The sequence below is a fragment of the Lacerta agilis genome, chromosome 8 (assembly GCF_009819535.1).
Source record: "Lacerta agilis isolate rLacAgi1 chromosome 8, rLacAgi1.pri, whole genome shotgun sequence".
Classification (NCBI taxonomy): Eukaryota; Metazoa; Chordata; class Lepidosauria; order Squamata; family Lacertidae; genus Lacerta; species Lacerta agilis.
This window is the reverse complement of record NC_046319.1, coordinates 51,362,496-51,386,551: the sequence shown is the minus strand read 5'-3', so window position 1 is coordinate 51,386,551 and position 24,056 is coordinate 51,362,496. Positions and strand designations below refer to the sequence as shown.

The window sequence follows — 24,056 nt, the reverse complement described above, 5'->3', positions numbered from 1 at the left end:
AACATAGAGCATCTTGGCTGCAAGTCCTGGAAGACCTGCAGGCATTTTTCCACCTGGCATGGGGGGGGGAGGGGAAGAGGCGCAACCAGATGCCTTTGGGAAAAGCCCAAATAGGACCCAAGAGCACTTTCCCCACCGATGGTTCCAGCAACTGGCATTCAGAAGCTTTTCTGCCTCCAACCACGTAGGAGTTAGTAGCCACTGGCCACCCTCTCCTCCAGGAATCTGTCTCCTCCTCTTTTAAAGCCCTCCAGGCTTGGTGTCCCTCTCACCGCCTCCCGCAGGAGTGAGTGCCACAGTTTATGTTCCGAAGAAAAACCTTTTCTCTCTCCCTCTCCCCAAACTTTCCCCAAATCAGCTACGTTGGCTGGTGTTGTGGGGGAGAAAAACTTCGCTCCCCGCACAAATCGTTTCAACTTCTTTTAGAACGTCGCCAAGTTCCGCCGCTCACCCCCCACCCCCACCCCCACCCCCCCGCCCATCATGGGTGCTCCACCTCTCCCCGAAACGAAAAGGTCCCCAATGTTGTAACCTTGTGGCTTTTGGTCGTCATCCTCGGCTAGTGAGAAGGTGGGTGGGCGTAAAGCAACAAGCGCGGCGCTGCGTGGCGCCCGGACACCAACGGGACTGGGCGTGTCCGCGCCTCTCGCTTAAGTACTCTTTGGGAAGCCTGGGCAGCAGCAGCAGGTGCCTGGCTCAGTGCTGTGGAAGCCGTCGGAAGAACTGCTGCGCCGCCGCCACCGCCGCCCTCGAGGATTTCGCTGCCCAGCCATGGCTCCTTCCACGCAGCAGCCCCGCGCGCAGAAACGCGCCGAGGTGCAGCAGCGTTGCGCGGCGGGCGAGTGCCTAGTGCTGGTGGGCCCCCGCCGCGTCTACGACCTGACAACCTTCGTGCGGCTGCACCCGGGCGGACCCGAGCTGCTCCTCCAGCGGGCCGGCACCGACGTGAGCGCCGAACTGGATGGGCCGCCGCACCGGCACTCGGAGAACGCGCGCCGCTGGCTTGAGCAGTATTACGTGGGCGACCTCGACGACGACGATGCGCAGCAGCAGCAGCAGCAGCAAGAGGTAACTCGGGCGCCTCCTCGAAAGCTTTCCCCACTCTTGGCTACGGGGCAGGCAGGAATCCAACCGGGAAAGCCGCCGCCGCCGCCGCTGGGCAGCTGGTTCTTTCGGAGGGGTTAATCAGTGGGCGGGGACGGGCGCGCGGATTACAAACCCCTGGCATAATTAAATATACTCTTCCTTTGTGGATGTTGAGGGGGGAGTGCCTGAAGAAAAACAAGGGGGTGTGTGTCTATCTCTGGGTAGCCTGGAAAGCCAAGTTGTGGCTGCCAGGCACGTCGACTCCACAGGTGTTCAGCGAGCATCATCATAACCACCATCATTGCAGTGGGGTGTCTGTGTAGCAGCACCTGCTGTCCCAGGTACACCCAGGTGGAAACATCAGCTGAGGGAACATGGGGGGGGCAGGGCATCCCCCCCCCATCATCATCCTCTATCTGGCTCTGCTAGCAGATTCGAAACAAAATGTCTCAACAGTTGTTACATTCTTTTGACCCCAAGTGTTAAGGAAAATCTCTCAAAATCATCTTATGATTTCTACTTTTAGTTAAGAATTTTTATTTATTTACTTGATTTAGTGGGGGGGGGGGTAGCTGCCCTCCCCACCCACTGGCTACAACCATGGTTGTGCTCTCATTGAATAGGGGAGGTTGAGGTTGAGGGGGGAGGATTCATTCCCGCCCCATCCTTTGATATTTCCCCTCCAATTTAGCCAACATTTCCCCTCCAATTTAGCCAAATTGTGGTCCCCCACTCCTAGAAACATGAGCTAAGGGGGCGACTATCCCAAAAGGCAACGGGGGGGGGGCTGGTCTGGTCTGGCCTGGTCTGACCCCCCTCTGGCCTTCCTGTAATTTGAGTGTGGCTGGATGTGCATCTTTCACAACCCTGGAAGAACCCTGTGTTGAAGCAGGCAGGTTTACTAGCAATGGGCAGTGCCTGTGCTGGGGCTGCCATGCCCCCTTCCCCAGTGGGGTGTGTCTGTGTGTGCTGGTTGAGCAATGCGGCAGGTGAGGAGCAGGAATGTGCTTTTACATGGCTGTTCATTCCATTTTTGAAACATTTACCTAACATTTTATTTGAGCTTTCTCATGAGCCTCTTCCGGAGCTATAGTGGAGCGTAGTGCAAGCTGGGCGCTCATTTCCATATTGCTTGCAAATGGATTGTTTCTGGGAGCAAATGACACGGAATACCAAACTTGCTCTATGTTGCATTTCCGGAAGAAGCTGTTTTGTGTCATATGAAAGCTCGGATTTAATGTAACACAGGTTTGTGTGTCATGTGAGGTGAGGTGCCGTGGAAAAACCCCCCAAACTGCTACGTGAATTGTAGAGTTGGAAGGGATCCTAGGGGTCATCCAGCCGACCCCACCCCCCCGAATCCAGCACTAGAACTCCAGTTGGGGCTTGAAAACCCAGCTGGGCTTGGCTGTGCCTCGATAGCACACTCCTGGTGACAGTAGCTCTAAGCAGGGCATTCCTTGATCAGGAGAGGCATTGTGATGCCATCAGCAAGGGTGGGTGGAGGCTGTGGTTCGCTGTGAAAGCGTGCAAGTGCGCAGCATAACTAACTTGTGGAATTCACCTGGGCAGGTTGTAATTTGCTGAAGGGTTAGGAAACTCAAAAGGCTCTTTCCCTGCTCCCACTGCTGTCACCCACCCCACCCCAGATCCCTCAGCATGGCTGATGGTTGGGGATAGTTGTCAAGCAACATTCGGAGGTCCTCCCCCCCCCCCCATTCACCAGAGAGACTTTTTGTCTGATTCTGTTGGGGTGTGTGCAAGGAAGGCACTTTTGAGGACAATGACTGTCTGCCGTTATGAAGGAGTGGTGCTTATCAAATGATATGTAATGCATGATGCTCCTTGTCTCCCCCCCCCCCATTGTAGATCATGCGCCTAGTCCCTTAGTAAGTATTCAGGGCCATGACTGAAATGGTGAGATAAACTTTGCCCCAGTGTATGTGTTTCACACTAAAGAGAGGTAGCTCCCCAGCGAGGCTGCCCTTTGCAGTAGAAGGCCAGCATTCTTCTACTTGGTGCTTTCCGCTCTTGTCATTTTCCTGCTGAAGATTACCGCCCCCCCCCAGACTGCTTTGCTCAGTGACAGAGACCCCTTGCCACGATAAAAGCACATTTGGGAACACCCACACAAAGAAAACATACCACCACAAGTTTTTATTTTGCACAAAAGCAGCAAAACAAAGGAGAGGATCATTTTGGTGTGTGATTTTGATCTGAGAAAATTGCTCTTTCGCCACCCACCCACGCTAATTTTTCTGCTCAAGTCTGCAGCCTTCTGGGGCAGATTTATCTTTGTATACATTTGCAAAAAGAAAAAAAATGGGGACAGAATGACCTGCTGCTATGCAGCTCGTCCTCTTCGTTAACTTAGCATTGGTTGCCTTTAGGGCACAGGTGAAAGGTGGGGCTCGGTGGAGGGATCCACCTGCAAGCTGGAGGCCAGAGCAAATATGAAGCACCTTTGTATGAGCCAGCATGGCCAGGCCTGGGCTGCTAATAATTACCGGTATCTGGGATATTTTGCCTCCCATGCTTGGGCTAAGCTCCCCTGCAAAGCTACACACTCCTCTCCACCTGCTTTCCTCCACAGACTTAATTAGGTTTCTGAGAAAGGACAGCATGGTGGGGCTGACTGTGGAAGACCCAGCCTGGCCATTTTAAAACTGAGCTTGCTGTCTTGAAACAACAGGTGTGCACACATGCAAAACCAACTATTGGGAACCTTAGGTGCTTTTCTTTTAAATGCATTTGTTCTCTTTTCCAGGATGTTACACTGCAACATCAAAGTGCATGGCAAATGGACATTGATTGCAATCTTGCAGCAGGGGGGAGTCTTGAGAGTTACTTTCCATGTTATTTCATTAGCAGAAGGCGTGAGGCTTTGAAAAACTTTGATAAAAACATCCCAAAAGCCCTGTTGGATCAGAACTCTGGCCTACTTAGTCCTGCACCCTATTCCTCATAGTGGGCAATCAGATGCTCATTAGAGGAAACCTGCTAGGATCACCATATGTCCGGAATTTCCCGGACATAGCTGGGATGTGTCCGTCGAAATCGGTGTCTGGGTAGAATTTTCAAAAAGCAGCTGAAATGTCCAGGAAAACCCAGGCACATGGCAGTCTATATTGGAAGTGTTAATTATTTGGTGATTTCCTTTAAAAAAAATAGGTAAAAAACTTAACCACCCTTGTGTCTGGATTTTCACTTTTTGAAACATGGCAACCCTAAAACCTGCAAGCCCCACCTGAGCATAAGAGGGCTCTCCCTCCCTACCCCTGTTGTTCCTAGAAAATGAAAAGAAATGAGCCTGAAAGGGCAAGGCGTGGGACAACCTTGTTGGTGTCGTCCCCCGCCCAAGACAATATGGCCAAGTGGTCCATGCCAAGTGGGTGGGTGAGGCTTGGAGGGCAGTTTCTTTGAGTCTGCTCCTCCCGTATGACCAGTCTTTTAAGGGCTTGCCCATTGGTGGGTATTTTGTCCTCTCTCCCACTCTTGACAAAATGTTGAGGTTTGGGAAAAGGCAAACGGAAGTCTTGTGTTCCTCCTGCAGGGGATTTTCAAGGTTCATTAAGATGCCTTTGCATTGAATGGATAATGCTGCATTTGGGGCCCTGGTGTGAAGACCTGACCTCTGGAAAGACCTGTGGCCGAGCACCAAGGGGCCTTGCAGTTTGGAAAGCTCAGTTGCAAATAATAATAATAATGATAACAGCAACAATTGTACCCTGCTCATCTGTCTGGGTTGCCCCAGCCACTCTGGGCAGCTTCCAGCATGTATAAAAACAGAATGAAACATTAAACATTAAAAACGTCCCCATACAGGGCTGCCTTCAGGAGTCTTCTAAAGGTTGTATAGTTACTTATCTCCTTGCCATCCGATGGGAGGGCATTCCACAGGGTAGGTGCCACCACCAAGAAGCACCTGGGTTTGGGGTCAGTCCTTTGCTGGTGTGGGAATGCTTACCTTTGGCTTGTGCGACTGGAAGAAAAGCAGCCAGGGAGTGACTGGCATGCCTGATGGTTTGGGGTGCCAGATCTACAGGTGGGCTAAAGCTGAGGTAGTGGTGAGCCAGATCGTGGAACTGGGGATGCTTTCTGAACTGGGGGACGAGGGATTGCAGTTGAGATTCTGGATTTAATAGACACTGCCCCATGGAATCTCACCATCTGAGGCAGGTGTTTCTGTCTGCCTCATGGGTGGGCCGGCCCTGCTGCCACGTTTAGGAGCAAGTTTCAGCAGCAACTTGACCTAATAGGGCCAAGGTCTTTATGAAGGCTTGTACTCAGTGAGGCAAGAGCACATAGCAAAACACCTTTCTCTAAAATCCATGTGTGGTAATACGGGGCCTTTGTTCCCCTCCAGGGGCTTTTGGGAACCTCAGTCAGTCACTCCCTCCTCTGGGACAGAATTAGCTCCCTGCTTGGCTCAGCGCACCAAGGTAGCTTTGCAGTGGGGCCTGAGGCACAAGGATGAGGCAACCACGCTTCTGTGAGACAGTGAAAAGGAGTCCCTCCTTCATTCAGCACGTAATTAAACTATGGAATTCACTCCCACAGGAAGCAGTGATGGCCAACCAACTTGGATGGCTTTCAAAGAGGGTCAGACAAATTCCTGGAGGAGAGGGGCTGCTGGTGGCTGTGCTCTGCTCGCCTGCTCATCAGTAAACAGCCTCTTGTTCTGAGCCTGCAAAGTGCGTAACTCTGCCGTGTAGATTAAATAAGAATTTAGCAGCAGAGAGGGAGCAAATCTAGATCATGCCAGCTGTTGGGGAAAACCGAGGGATTTAATCCAGAAGTGGAAGGATGGCAGCAAGACTTGGGCCAGTACCAATTTCTGATACTGATTAAAATTGTTATTAGGATTGGAATAACACTTGCAGTTTGCTGCTGAATTTTGAATATAATGGAGATGTAAAAGGTTTGAATTATTATAAAAGAGGCAGGAGGAAATGATTAACAATAGGACCCACAAATTTAAAAAGAGAGAGAGAGAGTGTGTGTGTGTACGTACATATCTATCTATCTATCTATCTATCTATCTATCTATCTATCTATCTATCTAAAAGTTTGGGGCAGTACCTCCTGGCTAATGATGGACAAAATGCAATATTTCTCAGCGTTTGTGGAAGTAAAGCTTGCTTCATTTTAAGAGGTTCAGTGCAACCATATAAACGCTCACTTTTAAATGCACACACATTTCTTTGCTTGTAGGGCAAATAAAGAGCCCAGCATCTTAATTTCCTAGAGGTGTTGCCCAAGCATCCTCCTCCAAGGTCTCAGCCACCTCCCGGGGAGTGTGCAGGTGCTCGGCTCAGACCCCCTTCCTCCTGGCTGCCTGCTCGTGTCTTCTGTGCCTCTCTCTTCGCCATCTCCTTCCGTCCCCCTCGGCTCTCCTTGTCCCTCCACAGGCAGAACGAGTCCAGCGAGGTTTCGGGAATGCGCCAAGCCAGACAAACGAGTTCTTATTCTCTCCCCTTTGAAATGCTATTGATGATGTGTAAAGGCAGGCGATATGGGGAAGCAGCCACGGAGGCAGACCGAGCACAGCCTGGCACCAAGGGAACGGCACGCCAGCGGCGCTGGGGGCCACTGGCCTCGGTGACAATCGCCTTATCTTGCCCTTGTCAGAGCCCGACCCAAGAGAAACACTCCACGGTGACATGGGGAGGAGAGAAAGCAAACAGGCACCTCCTGCTGCTGCACAGCTAGCCTCAGGCACTGCCTTGCAATGGACCTTCTCAGTTATTCTCTGGGGAAAGAGCCAAGGCGAATCAGAAATTAGGATTCTTGCATGTGCCTGCAAGTGCATGCTCTCACTCTGCTGTTGGCACAGGGGGCACTTTTAACGAAAAACGACTAAATGAAACAAAGACACATTTTAAAAATACACATCAGAAGTCAGGTGCGGAAGGAAGCAGGTGTGCTGACAGGCGAGGGGAGGGGAGGGTTGGTTTGGATTGCATTTGAGGGTCAACCAAGCCAAGCTGCTCTTTCTGAAACGTCACAGGCGTCCTTTGAAATTTGTACTTACCGGAATCTTGCAATGCAGAAAGATGCATATACAGTGGTACCTCGGGTTAAGAACTTAATTCTGGAGGTCCGTTCTTAACCTGAAACTGTTCTTAACCTGAGGCACCACTTTAGCTAATGGGGCCTCCCGCTGCCGCTGTGCCGCCATCGTGCAATTTCTGTTCTCATCCTGAAGCAAAGTTCTTAACCCGAGGTACTATTTCTGGGTTAGCGGAGTCTGTACTGTAACCTGAAGCGTCTGTAACCTGAAGCATCTGTAACCTGAGGAACCACAGTACTAGGAATTGGAAAACAAGTGTGCATTTTAAAACACACACAACAATATTAGTGAAATCAATCAATCAATCAATCAATCACATTTCTATACCACCCTTCACTTGAAGATCACAAGGTGGTTTACAATATAAAAACCGTAAAAATACATACCATAATAACAAGCAAATCTATACCCCCACAGTTTAAAAGGCCAGATTGTTTAATTAGCCAAAGGCCTGGGCGAAGAGGAATGTTATTGCCTAATGTCTAAATATATGTAATGAAGGCACCAGGCAAGACTTCCAGGGGAGAGCAATCCACAAACAGTACCCCCGATGATTGTTGTTGTTCAGTCGTTCAGTCGTGTCCGACTCTTCGTGACCCCATGGACCAGAGCACGCCAGGCATCCCTATCCTCCACTGCCTCCCGCAGTTTGGCCAAACTCATGCCAGTCGCTTCGAGAACACTGTCCAACCATCTCATCCTCTGTCGTCCCCTTCTCCTTGTGCCCTCCATCTTTCCCAACATCAGGGTCTTTTCCAGGGAGTCTTCTCTTCTCATGAGGCGGCCAAAGTATTGGAGCCCCAACTTCAGGATTTGTCCTTCCAGTGAGCACTCAGGGCTTATTTCTTTAAGGATGGATATGTTTGATCTTTTTGCAGTCCATGGGACTCTCAAGAGTCTCCTCCAGCACCATAATTCAAAAGCATCAATTCTTCGGCGATCAGCCTTCTTTATGGTCCAGCTCTCACTTCCACACATTACTACTGGGAAAACCATAGCTTTAACTATAGGGACCTTTGTCGGCAAGGTGATGTCACTGCTTTTAAAGATGCTGTCTAGGTTTGTCATTTCTTTCCTCCCAAGAAGCAGGCGTCTTCTAATTTTGTGACTGCTGTCACCATCTGCAGTGATCATGGAGCCCAAGAAAGTAAAACCTCTCACTGCCTCCATTTCTTCCCCTTCTATTTGCCAGGAGGTGATGGGACCAGTGGCCATGATCTTAGTTTTTTTGATGTTGAGCTTCAGACCATATTTTGCACTCTCCTCTTTCACCCTCATTAAAAGGTTCTTTAATTCCTCCTCACTTTCTGCCATCAAGGTTGTGTCATCAGCATATCTGAGGTTGTTGATATTTCTTCAACATGATTAAATAAGGTTAAAACGTATTATATTAGGGATATTAGCCTTGCAAAAATGTGTATATTAAGAGAAGTTAGCACAAAAAATGTTGATGAATTGGCTTTTTTCCCTTTTTTAAAATCACAAACTGATTTATGGGTTTTTTTTTGGGGGGGGGGGTTGTAATCCTGTAACTTTTCAGACCACAAATGTTTTCGGGTCTTTTTGCCCCACGTTCATTGTGCTACAGTGCAAGATGGCAATAATATGCTAACGTTAGGGAAGCATTGCAGAACAACTAATAAAGCACAATGATGTGTGGATGGTCCAGTATAATTCCACCAATGATGTACTATAATTGCATCAGTGACATACTGCAGAATCAAAATAGGAAACAAAATTGGAAATTCTTTCCAGTAGCACCTTAGAGACCAACTGAGTTTGTTCTTGGTATGAGCTTTCATGTGCATGCACACTTCTTCATACCAAGAACAAACTCAGTTGGTCTCTAAGGTGCTACTGGAAAGGTATCTGAAGAAGTGTGCATGCACACGAAAGCTCATACCAAGAACAAACTCAGTTGGTCTCTAAGGTGCTACTGGAAAGAATTTCCTATTTTGTTTCCTATTTTGTTTCCTATTTTGTTTCGACTGTGGCAGACCAACACGGCTACCCACCTGATACTGCAGAATATACCCCTTCCCCTCAAAAAAGCCTATAATATGAAAAGTGACAGGATTTCTGCATAAAATTGTGGGATATTGCAGTGACTGGGAGTGAAGCTGTATTTGTGCCCAGAAACATTTACAGGTGCAAACAGTATTGAAAGGGGAATTGTGTTTAACCACCTTGAATACCATCATGAATATCAGTGATCATGAATGCACGATAAAAAGAACCTCTGGGGGGACTGCTTACTGCAACATTTCCAGAAAACTCACATCACTGGCTAAATGAATTGACCCCCGCATTATTTGCATTAAGGGGCACTTCAGGTGTGAAGGGGCTGCGGTGGTCCCACTGCTGTCCTCGATGCAATAGCCTGGATGTTTGAGGTAGGGGAGCATATGGAGGTAGCGGTCTCTATGTGAGTCAGGTGCCTATACACAAAGCCTTGTTATCCATTTGATATGATGCAGCCTTATCACTCATGCTGCAGCCTTTCACCTGAATAATATGTCTGGAGAGAAAGAGAGGTGGCGGTGGCAATGGAGGGTCCCTGCTGATCAACTGCAAATCATTTGCAGGTCTCCCCAGTGCGGATTTATGTATAAGCTAAACAAACTATAGCTTAGGGCCCCACTCTCTTGGGCCCTCCAAAAAAAATTAAAGGAAAAAAGCCCCTGCATGTACATTTCCAAAATATAGGATAAAAAACAAATAAAATAAAACTTACATACAGTTAGAGCTTAGTAATTATTTCACTATACATATACTTCTTTGTTGTATTTCAGTTCAACAATTACTTTGATAAAATACATATTTTGTTATGTGCAAATGGCTTTAGATACCTGTTAGGTCCATAGATTACCATATAGCATATATTCAACACACAAAAAAGTGACGATTAATTGTTGACAAAGGACAGCTGGACATATAAAGGGCCCCATTACCTTCAGTAGCTTAGGGCCCCATCAAACCTAAATCCGGCCCTGGTTCTCCTAGGCAATCCTTCACATAAAACACCTAAACCTAAATACAGTAACAATACATAACAGAACCATAGCTGTCAACCTTCCCTTTTTTTTGCAGGAAATTCCCCTATCAGTACTATACTGTAGTACTGATAGGGGAATTTCCCGCAAAAAAGGGGAAGGTTGACAGCTATGAACAGGACACATAATATCCTTGCCGCATAACACTGAAAAGTTAATTATCAACAACAGCTCATTCGATTTATACAGTATTAACATTTAAGTAAGTGTGCAGTTTACTAAAAGGACAAGTCAAAGTACCCCTTATGGAGGTTCCTGCAGCTGGAAGGTAGGGCAAAGCAGGTGAAAAAACACCAACACTGAGCATCTCCTTCCTTTGGAAACAGCTCCCTTCCATCTTCTATAGCCAGCTTGCGAGATGCCAGGTGGCACCTGCTAGCCCAGGGCTTCCTAGATGACATCTGCAACCTCACCTAACCCCAGGTTAGTCTTGCACCATTCCTTATGGTACTTCCTGGGAACATAGAGCAGGGGTTTTCTCCATCACCGGCTGGCTCATCCGGTTGCCCATTGTGGGACTTTGTCCACCCTGGCTAAACTTGCTTGGCTGCATTCTGACCAAGCATTTAATTTTGATATAAGAAACTGTGCAGTAAAGAGGCAGCAGCCACACACCCTCTCACACCCTTTGAGAGAAGTGAGTGCTGCAACAGGGCTGATGAATTATTGGTCATGCTTGCATCCTGCTCTTTCAGCTCAAAGATTTGTGTGTTAGTGTGGGCAGAGGTTGTACCTCACACCCTCTCAATCAACTCGACAGGATCCAGGACAAATATTTACGATGTTTGACTCCACTCCTTGGTAGCGTTTCGTCATTCTGGATAGTTTTTGGCAGCAAGTATGTGAACAGTGCCTGGTTCTCTTCCTTGAAAAGAGAAGTGTACGTGTGTCTGTAGGGATCCATTATTTTGCTTTTTATATTGTTTTAGTTTTATTAGTGCTCAGTTACCTTTTCATTATGGTATTTCCCCCACCCCCCATTTGCCTGTGATTCATATTCTTTTTGTAAACCACCTTGAGTCCCAATCCAGGTGAAAGGTGTGAAGCAAAGAAAGAGAATGAATGAATCAATGAATGAATGAATCAATGAATGAAGAGCCTGTTGGATCAGGCTAATGGACCATCTAGTCCAGCTTCCTGTTCTCACAGTGGCCAGCCAGATCCCTCTGGGAAACCAGGATCCAGCACAAGAGGACTCATCCCTCCTGGGGTTTCCAGAAAGCGCTATTCCAGGAGCTATTCAGAACTGCTATTCAGAAAGTGTTATTCCAAGCGTGGAGGCAGAGCACAGCCATCATGGCTAATAGCAGTGCTTTTTTTTCTGGCGGCACGCAACATTATGCAGTACCACCACCTTTTGCCCAGCTTAGGGAAGGAGGTGTGATGCTCTGGCAGGATCTTGGACCCTGCTGCCTCCTTCCCAAAGCTGGGTGGGGGAGGCCTCTTCACCTGGGTGGCAGCATCCCAGTAGGTAGGTAGGTGGGTGAGGAAGCGTCAAGCAGTTAACCTGCCCTCACCTCCCAGCCTTGCTGTCAGGCCATGTCCCTCCCCCTTGTGCTTGCCCCTCCCGCTGCTTACTCATCATTATTTGTTTTTTGGGAGAGGTTAGATGAGGTAGCATTAAGCAAATATGTCCAGGTTTTTTGGGAAGTGGGTTTGCTGCGCAGGGAGCACGAAATCCACTCCAATGGCACCACCTGAATTTGCTCCGGTGCACAATTGAATCCTGCTCACTAAATAGGGATGGTCTGGAATCACCCTAAATTGGGTAGCAAGTGTCCACTCCGTAGATGTTACCTGCTGGTTTTAAGTGGTAGCTATGAAAGTTACAAAATGGGGGGGGGGGTAAAAGTTACGAACATAATAAGCAATACATAAGGACAAATGAAAATGGCACAGAACAACATACCAGCTTTTGAGTTCTCAAGACCTGGCTCTTTAGGATGTTAAGCAAAACCAAGGTGGGTGGGTGGGTGGGTGGGTGAGAGAGAGAGAGTGAGAGCCCAGAATTATGCCGGAGCCCAAAAGTCTGCAGGTGCATCAATGTGATGATGAAATGCAGGAACATTTAGACCAACTTAATTGGATTAGTCTCTGGTAGATGCACAACGATTTCAGAATCCCCTGAAAGTTGCTGTGGTAAAACGAAACAAACCTTTATTGTTACAGTCAATGACCAACACGGAGAAAACAAAATAGGAAGCACATTAAAAATGCTACCCTAATGTGTCTAATAGCATAAAGGAGAATCAATTAAGACGAGTTAGATTAAAAAATAATAACACCAAGTAAATTAAAATGGGCTTGGCTCACCCCAGGTAAGGAAGACACGTGTCTGATAGTTACGTTAAGTCTTTATTGACAAAAGAAAGCACTTTCAGCAGCTTCCACAGTGCTCTGGCTGCACATGTGCACACGCACCTGCTTGTAGTCACTAGGCAGCTGTGCCTTAGACCGACCGTGCCCCTCTTCTGGCTTATATACCCTCCCCAAAGGATTACTCGCCTGTAACCTGAGACTTCTCCTGCACAGAAGTCTCCACTGCTCTTCCCACTTCAAGCTCCTCCTGGTTCTAGGAGACAGTGGGGTGGGGGAATGTGAGGCGTCTACTGACCTGCCTGTTGCCAGAACAGCGTCTTCTTGAACCATATCTGGCTCATCTTCCTCCCTCTCGGACTGCCCTGACTCTTCCTCTTCCCCCTGCCTCACTTCTGCTTTGCAGGCGGCGCCACACCCCCTACATCGCTGGTCCCCTCTCCTGGGTCACTCCCCTGCAGAACCTGTTCAATGTTAAATCAGTGTACTCCATTGCCTCAGTTTGAATAATATATCTCCTCTTTCCCCTGAACAGCATACGTTTCCTTGTATTCTGGTTAACCCCACACCTTGCTCTGTCAGTGTTGGAGCTGTCCCAAAATTGTCTCATATCGGGAACTGCATGCCACCACAGACCAAATGGTAGTGCTCAAGCCATAATTGGTTTTCTTGCACTGCAGGGGGTTGGGCTAGATGACCCTTTGGGTCCCTTCCAACTCTACAATTCTATGATTCTATATCCTTTTTATGGTTAGCAACTAGCCAAAGGAAGAACTAAGCCACTGGACTGACATGTGGCCTGGCATCCATTTATGGATTACAGTATATCTGAATGCATGGATGGCAGCTGAGTATGTCACATGCTTTTCTTCAACTGCGAAACAAATCATGATCTTTCCTGGCTTATGCTGCCGGACTCTCATTTTTTGTTCCTTTCCAGATTGGCAAAATAGACCTATTAGGTACAATTGCATTAAGTGAATCATTTAGAATGAGGGGAGGGGGTGTTCCTTATTCATATTATACTGTGTTTCTACACCAATCTATGCATTTTATAAATTAATTTTTATAATAAAGTTTATAGGGGGGGAATCTAGGATGCTCAGAAATTCACTATATACCTCTTTGCAGCAGCAGCAGCAGAAAAAAAGGAAAGGAAAGGAAAGCTAATGCAATGCTAGGCTGCATCAACAGAAATAGAGTTACCGTAGAAAAGTTAATTCCCAGAGTGGTCTAACAAGCAATCGCTCTTCCTATGAAAGTCTGGGAACTGCAGCTCTGCGAGGGGGAATAGGGGACTCCTAGCGACTCTCAGCACACGCAACAAACTACAGTTCCCAGGATTCCTTGGGGGAAGCTGTGACTGTTTAAAATTGCATGATAATGCTTTGAATCTATAGTGCAGATGGGGCATACTATAGAACGTTACAGTTTATTTAGTGTTGCTCTGTAAGTCCATGAGAGAACCCACACTTTGTATGCCAAGATCCCAGGTTCAATCTCTGGCTTCTCCATCTGAAAAGCTCTCAGGTGCCAGGGATCCCAAATATTCCCGTCTCAGGCTTTGAGAGTGGGATGCTACGCAGAGTAGACAGTGCAATGACCTGATAAGGCATATTACCCCTGCACCTCAGCCCACACCTGGATGCAATCACTTTCAGCCTCTGCATGCATATACCGCCAGATTCAGCTAATGCCACAGACATGAGCACAGCAGGAAGCCAGGACAGGCTGGCTGGAAAAAACATGGCAGACAGAAAGCTGGTGACTTGGTACGTTTTATGAAAATGCTTCTTTCTCCGTGTGTCTCTTAGTTTTGGAGTGCACCAATGAAAAGCAAATCTTCAAAGTGCAATTTTGTATCAGTTGGAACATGAACGTAATTTTAATTGTCATTAGTTGTCTCCTGCGTGGAGTACTGCAATGTGCTCTATGTGGGGCTACATTAGAAGGTGACCTGGAAACTACAGTTAATCCAGAATGCGGCAGCTAGACTGGTGACTGGGAGTGGCCGCCAAGACCATATAACTGAAAGACCATATAACTGAAAGAACCAGGCAGAGGGCCTTCTCGGTAGTGGCACCCGCCCTGTGGAACGCCCTTCTGTCAGATGTCAAGGAAATCAACAACTATCTGAATTTCAGAATCAACAACTATCTGAATTTTAGAAGACAAGGCAGCCCTGTTTAGGGGAGTTTTTAATGTTTGATGTTTTATTGTGTGTTTAGTAGCCTGTTGGAAGCTGCCCAGAGTGGCTGGGGAGGGCTGGCCAGATGGGCGGAGTATAGGTTAATAATAATAATAATAATAATAATAATAATAATAATAATAAATTTTTCTTTTCCACTTTTTCTCTGAGGGAACTCAAGGTGGCAGACACACTTCTCCCTCTCTGCACATTTTATCCTCACAGCAACTCGCAGCAACAGTAGGTTAAACTGATAGGCAGGGACTGGCCCAAAATCACCCAGTGGGCTTCATGGCTGAGTGTGGAATTGAACCCTGGTGTCTCAGCTCCTAGTCAAGAATTCTAGCCACCACTCCACACTGGCTCTTGTAAATGTTGTTTTGTCAGCTTCTGTGGTTTCTGCTGTTGTCTTCAGTTGTGCCACTTCTGTACACATTAGCACATTTTTCACGCTACTGAAACATGGGGCAGGGATCTAGAAAGAGAATGAGGATTGCTCCATGTGCAGGCAGTTGCAAAAGAAGAAGAAAAAAACGCACCCAAAACATTCTGAAAGAGTTGCTGAGTCAAGATTTCTGAGCAGGTGATCTGGTACATGAAGGAAGGGACTCATTTTTTCAAAAAGATGTGAAGGGGGCAGAAAGGTCAGGATGGAAGCTGTTTTTTGAATTATTTTATTGTTCAGTACCATGGAAGGATGAGAGAGAAACATCACTTGGGATGAGAGACGTGGGGGGAATTAGATTCAGTTGGCATTTAGAGGCAAACCCACTTAATTCACACTTTTCGGAACAATGAGTGAATTGAAACACAGCCATCCTTTTAAATTTGTCCTTTCCCAAAATTTGCAATGCCAAATTTCCAGCCAAGAAATGAGTGCATATGCTAGGGCAAGGCATGCAGAGATCAGTGAACATCACACAGGAATAGATTATATTAAGGAAAATAGCTTTGCAAAAATGTGTATACCAGGCAAAAGTATGTACACAAAATGTGTCAATCAGGTGAAATTAGCACCAAACTTCAGATGAATTTTCCCAGCAACTTTCTTGGTTTTTGTTTTTGTTTTTGTTTTTAAATTGAAATCGCAAACTCATGTGGAAATGTGAAGAACTGGACTTAAGATGGGGGGGGGGGATGAGAAATGGACAGAAACTGAAATTGTCAGGTTCTCCCATCTCTGCTGGGGAGTGCAAGGGGAGGTTGCACGTTTATGGCTAATCAGCCTGGGGGCTTTCCCTCCCTGATTCCTTTGGGAGAACTGGGCTTTGCTGCTAATGAAATGTGTGCTGTTCCAATCCACACCCCTTCTCTGCCACTCCTACAACTTCAAGGGGATCAGTTGCCTAATTTTATGGTCTCTTGAGCCCTCTGTGGAAATGATGCTGTGACTACCATCAAGGCAACTGTGGAGCTGCCTTTCTATGAGTCATGCTGGTACCACCCCAGCAGTCAGAAAGGTGTCATGGGAGAAATTTATCTGCTTTCCATTTTGAAATCTTTGCCTGTTGGGATAGGAAAAGTTATCGTGCCAGTAGTTTGAGCTCGATTGTGTAATGCAAATGATGTGCCAAATCCTTTGTCTTGAAATGCTGCGCACTCAGAATAGGGATGGGTTAAGAGCTGGGGCAAAAGCACATGACTCCCTTGCAGATGTTGCTTCCTCCAACCTGTATCACCTCCTGATTGTCAATATTTTGCGGGAGAGATTCAGCCACATACCAGAAATTTACATTTGTGCAATTAAAGTAGCAAATCCAATTTTCTTTTTCTTTTTTTAAAAAATGGACTTTTCCCACTTTGGAAAGTGTCAGGGATAATAAACAACTTATGAATGGGAAGACATGTGACCACCTGTGTGCAAATCAGGAGGAAAACTCCTACCCACAAACCAACTGTAACAAATGCTCACTAAAGACCAGACATTGTCTCTCGCCTCCACCTAAGCTTTGTGCAAGTGAATCAGGGTGAGTGCTCAATAAGCAGGCTGTCTGGAGGAGCCCTGGAAGTGCCCCCTGGATGGTCTGAACTCCAGCTATGATCCTCCACAGCCAGCATGGCCAGTTATGGGGTGGGGTATAGTTCAACAACATCTGGAGGGCCATAGTGTCCCCATTCTGGCTCTACTGACTTACTGGATACATCTGCACTACAAACATACTGTTATGAGTTGGGTTTTTTTGGGGGGGGGGGGAGTAGGCTGTATGAGAGCTCCTTCTAACCCCTGGATCCAGAAAGTGTTAAAATATAAGCCAGGCTTGCTTCCTCTGTTGACGTGATTGCTTGGGTGATGGGCCATTAAGGGAAACAAAAGGAAAGAGGCTCTGTGTGAGATGGCAAATGGGTGCTCTCCCCATCAACTGGCTAGCAGTTGGAATAGACAAAGGTGAGAGTTAGGAGACGGCAGTGAGGTGAACTAGATGTAAAGCAGCAAGCTGGGAGAAAACAGAGACAAAACAATGTTTGAATCTGAGGCTGCGGCTATGGGAGAAACAAGACCCCTTTGGGGTGTTGATTCTATGAGTCCCTGCATCATAGGCTCAGGTTGTATATATGCACTGATTCCCTCTCCCCCAGAAAAAAGAGGTGTCAGAGCTCACCATGAATGTCTTCCCCGTTCTCTTAGAATGGCAATGGCGCCCACTGGAGAGGTGCTGGAGCTGAGTTCCAGTGAGTTCCAGCTAAAAAAGCCCTGTATATATGTGTAAATAAACCATATATTATAAAGACACCACAGTCACCGCTGTGCCTCATTTCCAAAAGGAAGCATGAACCCTGGGTAAGTGCTTGGAGCTCCTGGCATCTCGTACCACTGAGAGATTGGGGTGGCAACAATACCATCTATCAGTTTTGGAGCAGGTGCACTGTTGTGGATTTCCCTTACAGTTCCTTAAGTCTCCATTTCAGAACTTCTGCTTCTGGAGCTTCCTAGCAAGAAGCTAAATGACGATCGGTCCAATTTGTGCAGATAACCTCTCTGCATTAGGGCAACGATGTTGCCTCGCTCCTCTAGGCATACAGGTGACTAAACGGCTACTGCAGGGGTGCTCTCCAGATGTTACTAGACTACAACTCTCAACAGCCGCAGTAGCCAGCCATCATGATCAAAGGGTCAGAGATAATGGGAGTTGTAGTCTCAACATCTGGACAGTATGTTGGCTACCCCTGAGCTACTGGAACCATTGCAGATTGTTTCTGCAGGGCCATTGTAATTCTAGTTCACAGAGAAGCGTTTTGAGAGTCCAAGAATGTCTGGAAACTTGCCCAGCAAGAGCAGTTTTATCAGATGTTTGAAGTGGATGAAGGCAGTGATGGATGTACTTTAAAAGATTAAAGTTAATTGGGAAAGCAATAATCCCTAATAACAACAACACAGAGATGAGAGGTGCAATTAATATTTATGAGTTTTCCCTGAAGGAACCACCCATAAGCCTTCATTAGAGGTTTAAAGGAAGCTAAATTAATTAGTAGTAGTTGTTGTTGTTCAGTCGTTCAGTTGTGTCCGACTCTTCGTGACGCCATGGACCAGAGCACGCCAGGCACGCCTATCCTTCACTGCCTCTCGCAGTTTGGCCAAATTCATGCCCGTCGCTTCGAGAACACTGTCCAACCATCTCATCCTCTGTCGTCCCCTTCTCCTTGTGCCCTCCATCTTTCCCAACATCCGGGTCTTTTCTAGGGAGTCTTCTCTTCTCATGCGGTGGCCAAAGTACTGGAGCCTCAACTTCAGGATCTGTTCTTCTAGTGAGCACTCAGGGCTGATTTCTTTAAGAATGGATAGGTTTGATCTTCTTGCAGTCCATGGGACTCTCAAGAGTCTCCTCCAGCACCATAATTCAAAAGCATCAATTCTTCGGCGATCAGCCTTCTTGATGGTCCAGCTCTCACTTCCGTACATTACTACTGGGAAAACCATAGCTTTAACTATATGGACCTTTGTCGGCAAGGTGATGTCTTTGCTTTTTAAGATGCTGTCTAGGTTTGTCATTGCTTTTCTCCCAAGAAGCAGGCGTCTTCTAATTTCGTGACTGCTGTCACCATCTGCAGCGATCATGGAGCCCAAGAAAGTGAAATCTCTCACTGCCTCCATTTCTTCCCCTTCTATTTGCCAGGAGGTGATAGGACCAGTGGCCATGATCTTAGTTTTTTTGATGTTGAGCTTCAGACCATATTTTGCGCTCTCCTCTTTCACCCTCATTAAAAGGTTCTTTAATTCCTCCTCACTTTCTGCCATCAAGGTTGTGTCATCAGAATATCTGAGGTTGTTGATATTGTTTCCGGCAATCTTAATTCCAGTTTGGGATTCATCCAGCCCTGCCTTTCGCATGATGAATTCTACATATAAGTTAAATAAGCAGGGAGACAATATACAGCCTTGTCGTACTCCTTTCCCAATTTTGAACCAATCAGTTGTTCCATATCCAGTTCTAACTGTAACTTCTTGTCCTGCATAGAGATTTCTCAGGAGACAAATGAGGTGATCCGGCACTCCCATTTCTTTTAGAACTTACCATAGTTTGCTGTGGTCGACACAGTCAAATGCTTTTGCGTAGTCAATGAAGCAGAAGTAAATGTTTTTCTGGAACTCTCTAGCTTTCTCCATAATCCAGCGCACCAGATATTTGTTTTTTTTTTTATAAGAATTTATTGGTTTTACAACAAACAACATACAAATATAACACCCACATTAACCCACCCCCAACTAGAAGTAAACAAATACACAAATACCAATAATTCTTCTTCTTATGCTGTAAAAAAAAAATTCTTGGTCGAATCTTGGTACAGACTTCCCCTGCCTTTTCACCTTCGGTTCCAATCCCAAATATTACTTTAATAACATCTTATACCATCATAATCTTAAAAAATCCAAATATCTAAAAATTAAAATTCAAAAGCTTCTTTTTAACAAATCCTGTTTCATAATAAACAATATTTTCCCATTCTTAACTTAACATAAATCAAAACATGTTATAACTTCATATTAATTCCACACAAGATTCTAATTCTTATCCCCTTATTTTCAATATGCATCATAACAAATATCTTCATTCACTATAACTGCTGTTAATAACAAAAATTTAAAATACCTCTTTTCTTTCTCTAAAAGCTTAAAGTCTTGACACACCGGTTTCAGGTTACCATAATACATTCTTTGCCTTTATACCTTAATATCGTTCACCCTATCCCCCTTCTGTCCATTTTCTTTGGTCGTCTTGCTCCAGAGCTGCTCCTCGAAGTATCCTTTTTCTTTACATAACCACAGATCCAGACTAAATCCAAAATAGTCCTTGCATAGAACATCAGGGTGCGCGCCTTTTCTCCCAGCCTCTCCGGTTCATCATCACATTCTTCTTTTATTTGTAGACGTAAACATAAAGTTCTCACCTTCGCTCCCAAGCTCTCACCTTGGGAGTTAGATATAACAATTTTCTCCGTCCTGGGTCTGCCACCCCCAAAAGACGATCCTTTACTCCGGAGTAGCCATACCTTTTCATCCTGTTGTTCAATCAGCCCCTTCAGTTCTGTGCCAAGGCTCTCCTCCAATACAGCCATTTCCTGTACAGTCTCCTCTGTGGGATATAGATTTTTTGACATATGACAGTTCAATATTTCCAATTTTCGGTTGAGCAGTTCCAGTCTCAATAAAATAATCCTTTCTTCATGGGTCCTTTCACAGTTCATAACCAAGTCAAAAACAAAGCCGAGCATGGCAGAAGCGGGCATAGGTATCAAATTGCAGTTTCGGTTCTCAGACTTCTCCATCTTGCCAGTAACTTTCCATTCAGTCCAAGTCTTTCACGGCCATTTTCCCTGAATCCAGGGCGCAAGAATCGAAAATTTTATAAAGAGATACTGTCCTCCTGTTTAATCCCCAAAGGGAAATCCAAAAGTCTCACTTGTCAAATTTTAAATACTTTGTAGCCATCGCTGTAACAGCAGTCTCTTAAGCTGGTTATTTTCTATCTCCCGAGGGGAAAAAGGCAGGCTCCCTTTCCAAATGTCCCCCAGGTCGTCAACAAAGCACAAAAGCAGATCCAATCCAATACTCACGACACCGGGATTCTTAAACTCCAACTTTGACAGGTAGAACGTTAACGCTCATCGCGGGGGCAACCGCCGCTTCGCGTCCCGGTTGGGGCATGTCCCCTGAAGCCCGGCTCCGTTTTCCCTTCACCCCCACTCCCCCTTTACAGGGGGAGCGAGGGAAGGGTTCGGAGCCATAGTGGGCATAGCCGGGGAGCCCAGGGTGCGGGACGCTCTTCCCGCACCCCATCGGAGCCCCGCTTTGCGGTAGCGGGGCTCCAACCCCCGGGACGGACTGGGTTGCCTCGCAGCCGAGGCAACCCACGACCGCTCCGCGATGTCGTCGCCGCCGGAACATCCAGCGCACCAGATATTTGAATTAGTAGCTTCATTTAATTTCTTCAGTATTGGCTAGGGTTTCAATATTTCCAGAGGTAAAAATCTGGACAAAAAAATGTTCTCAGTGGCGTAGCAACGGGGGCAGGATGGGGTGTGTGTGGTGCACTCCTGGTGCCACGTCTCCAGGGGTGACAAGGCATGCAGTTTGCCGGTGCCGGTGCTCCAGCTTCGTACAAACGGTGCCGGGATCCTCTGCTCGCGGCTGCAGCCACATGTAGAGGATCCTCCGTTCATGGCTGCAGTCGTGAGCTGAGGATCCCGACACCGTCCCTATGGTGCTGGAGCGCCACTGCCAACCCACTATGTATAGCGCATGTGCAGCATCGCTATGTATGACGCATGCGTTGTATGTAGTGACGCTGCGCATGCGTGCTACGTAGCAATGCCCTGCCCCTGGGTGCACGTCATGTTTGCTGCTCCGGGTGCCACTGAATGTACTTCAGCTTTTTTGGGGTGATCACCCCGCTCGGCCCCTGGCTGTCCACTGCTGCCAAACCCAAAACAGATCCCAAGGCAGAGACAGAACCCGGGTCACCCAACCATAAGCCTACGCGCATACACACTTTTAAAAAAAAACCCTACACACCTAGGCATTTGCTTAAATCCCCCTCAATGGGCATGTAGGCCCCCCAAAAGAGGACATGTCCAGGACTTTCCAGACATATAGCAACCCTAATATTGGCTCCCCAGATGTTGTAGCACTACAACTCACCATCCCCAGCCAGCTTAGCCAATGGGCAGAGATAATGAGAGTTGTAGTCCAACAACATCTGGGGGCTCAGGTCTGAGGAACACTCCTCAAACCTGCTGCCCTCCAGGTGTTTGGGGAACCAATTCCCATCAGTGCCAGCCAGCATGGTCAATGGTCAGGGATGAGGCAAGCTGCAGCAGAGGCGTAGGAAGGGGGGTGCGGTGGGTGCGGGCCACCCCGGGTGTCATCACATGGGGGGTGTGTGACATTCAGGGTGCCACCTGCCCTTGACTCCTGAGTTGAGGGAGCTTTTGCTTCTCTCCTTCCCTCCCCCCTCCGCTTGTTTGCTTGCCTGCCTCCTTCCTGTCTTCTCCCTCCCTGCCTGCTGCAGGCAATATATCTGGAGGGCAGCAGGGCAGGGAGTCGGATCTTTGGAGCTCCTCTCTGGCCTGATGCAGCTATGATGCTTCCTGCTCACCTGCTCACGGTTGAAGTTCAGGAATCAGTGCATCTACACCAGATATTTGAATCCATGGGTATTTCTGTGCAATGCAATACAAAGTGACCTGATCTGCACCTTCTGGGCAATTGTGTAGACTGTAGACCAATTTTGGGGTTGCAAGAACAGCATTATTCTTTACTCACCAAATGCCTGGCTAAACAGGAATATGTCCAAATTCCTCCTACAAGTTAATAATAATGGAGGCAGGCACACCTCACTAGGGAGGAGGTTCCACAGCTGGGGAGCCGCCACTGAAAAGGCCCTGTCGTGGCTCAGCACCAATCTGGCAGATCCCAAAGGCACCACCACCAGCCATATGGTCCAAAGAGATTTGGGAAGGTCCATCAGTTAGATGTCCTTCCAATCTGGTGCCCTCCTGATGTTTTGGACTACAGCTTCCATCAGTGCCAGTCGGTACAGCAGGTTGATGGAGGGCACCAGGTTGGCGAAGGACGTGTTAGGTTAGCATTTATAAAAAATGAATTGCTTTTTCTGGTTGCCTGAGATTGCATTCCTTTTTATACTAAGACAGTGCTCCAGACCTTAATTACTTGGCTGGATCCAGGGGCGTAGCAAGGGGGGGCGTAGGGGGCGGGCCACCCCATGTTCCATAATGGAGGGGTGACAAATTATCAAGGAACAATTACTGCCCTACTAGGGCGGTTCATAAAAAACATTTTTTAAAAAAATGCCTGCTCCAAAGGTCTTATCTTACTATACTAGGGATTATATAGCTATATATGAAATTTCATGCATATCGGTTAATATCTTGACCCTCCTCCACCAAAATAGCTGTTTACTTGGCTGTTTTCCTATGTCGTGAAGGCTGAAATTTTAGTTCAGTGGAGCACTTACTGTTTCCAACCTTAACCCTGTGGAAAGCCATCTAATTAGACTTTAATTTGATTTTGAGATGTTTTTAGGAGGTAATTTAATTATTGTTTGATTTTATACCAATGTTATGGATCTGATGTTAGCCACCCTGAGCCCGAATTTGGCCGGGGAGGGCGGGATATAAATAAAAGTTTATTATTATTATTACTTGTTATTATTCCTTTGTAAGAAAATATGAAATAACGTAAAACCATTTTTGCAGGGGGGGAATCAATGGGGGGTTTTTTTGACAAGAAATTTTCCGCACCGGGTACCACCTGACCATCCTACGCCTCTGAATCGTATGCAAAGCAGTGCTGCAAAACTAATGCTAATCTGCAGTCATGGGGAGGCCTCACAAGGAGACATTTCTTTACACACCCATGGCCAAGGTGGTTTTGGCATTCAAGGCTGCAACTAGCAAGCACTCTGGATGGGACTCAAGCAAATTCTGACAGTTTCAGCAGCTCCCAGAACTATTTTACACACCTCCTTCTGTCTGCATCTCCTTAGAAAGTGACCCATTGCAACTATTAAATTGTTACACCAATCTCCAGGCGGTGCAAGATGCCAGGGTTTGTGTTTCCTTTAGAAGTGAGGCACAGAGGAGACTGTGGCGTCTATATGATACATGGTTTATTTACACATATCTACAACCCGAGCTTGTGATGGAGGGGCTCACAAGGGTCCTGTTTCTCCCATCACTGCCACGTTGGAGTAAAACTGCCAACCCCCATTTCTGCTCTGCTGCACGCTCTACTTGCAAAACTGCTTGCCAAAATGCAACTATTTCCCCTTCGGCTTACATCATCGCCCACTGCAGTCCTGAAACTCCCCCTCCCAACTCTGGC

The 24,056-nt window shown here is 46.9% G+C and overlaps 1 protein-coding gene across 1 annotated transcript in view; it reads left to right on the top strand.

The window, feature by feature from the left end:
* The first annotated feature begins 676 nt into the window (after positions 1–676).
* Positions 677–24,056, top strand: part of FA2H (fatty acid 2-hydroxylase) — a 62,964-nt gene continuing 39,584 nt past the window's right edge. Inside the window, exon 1 of the mRNA XM_033157422.1 lies at positions 677–1,068. Within this exon, the coding sequence (XP_033013313.1) occupies positions 772–1,068 (297 nt within the window). The 5' untranslated portion in view covers positions 677–771. The remainder of the gene's footprint in view (positions 1,069–24,056) is intronic.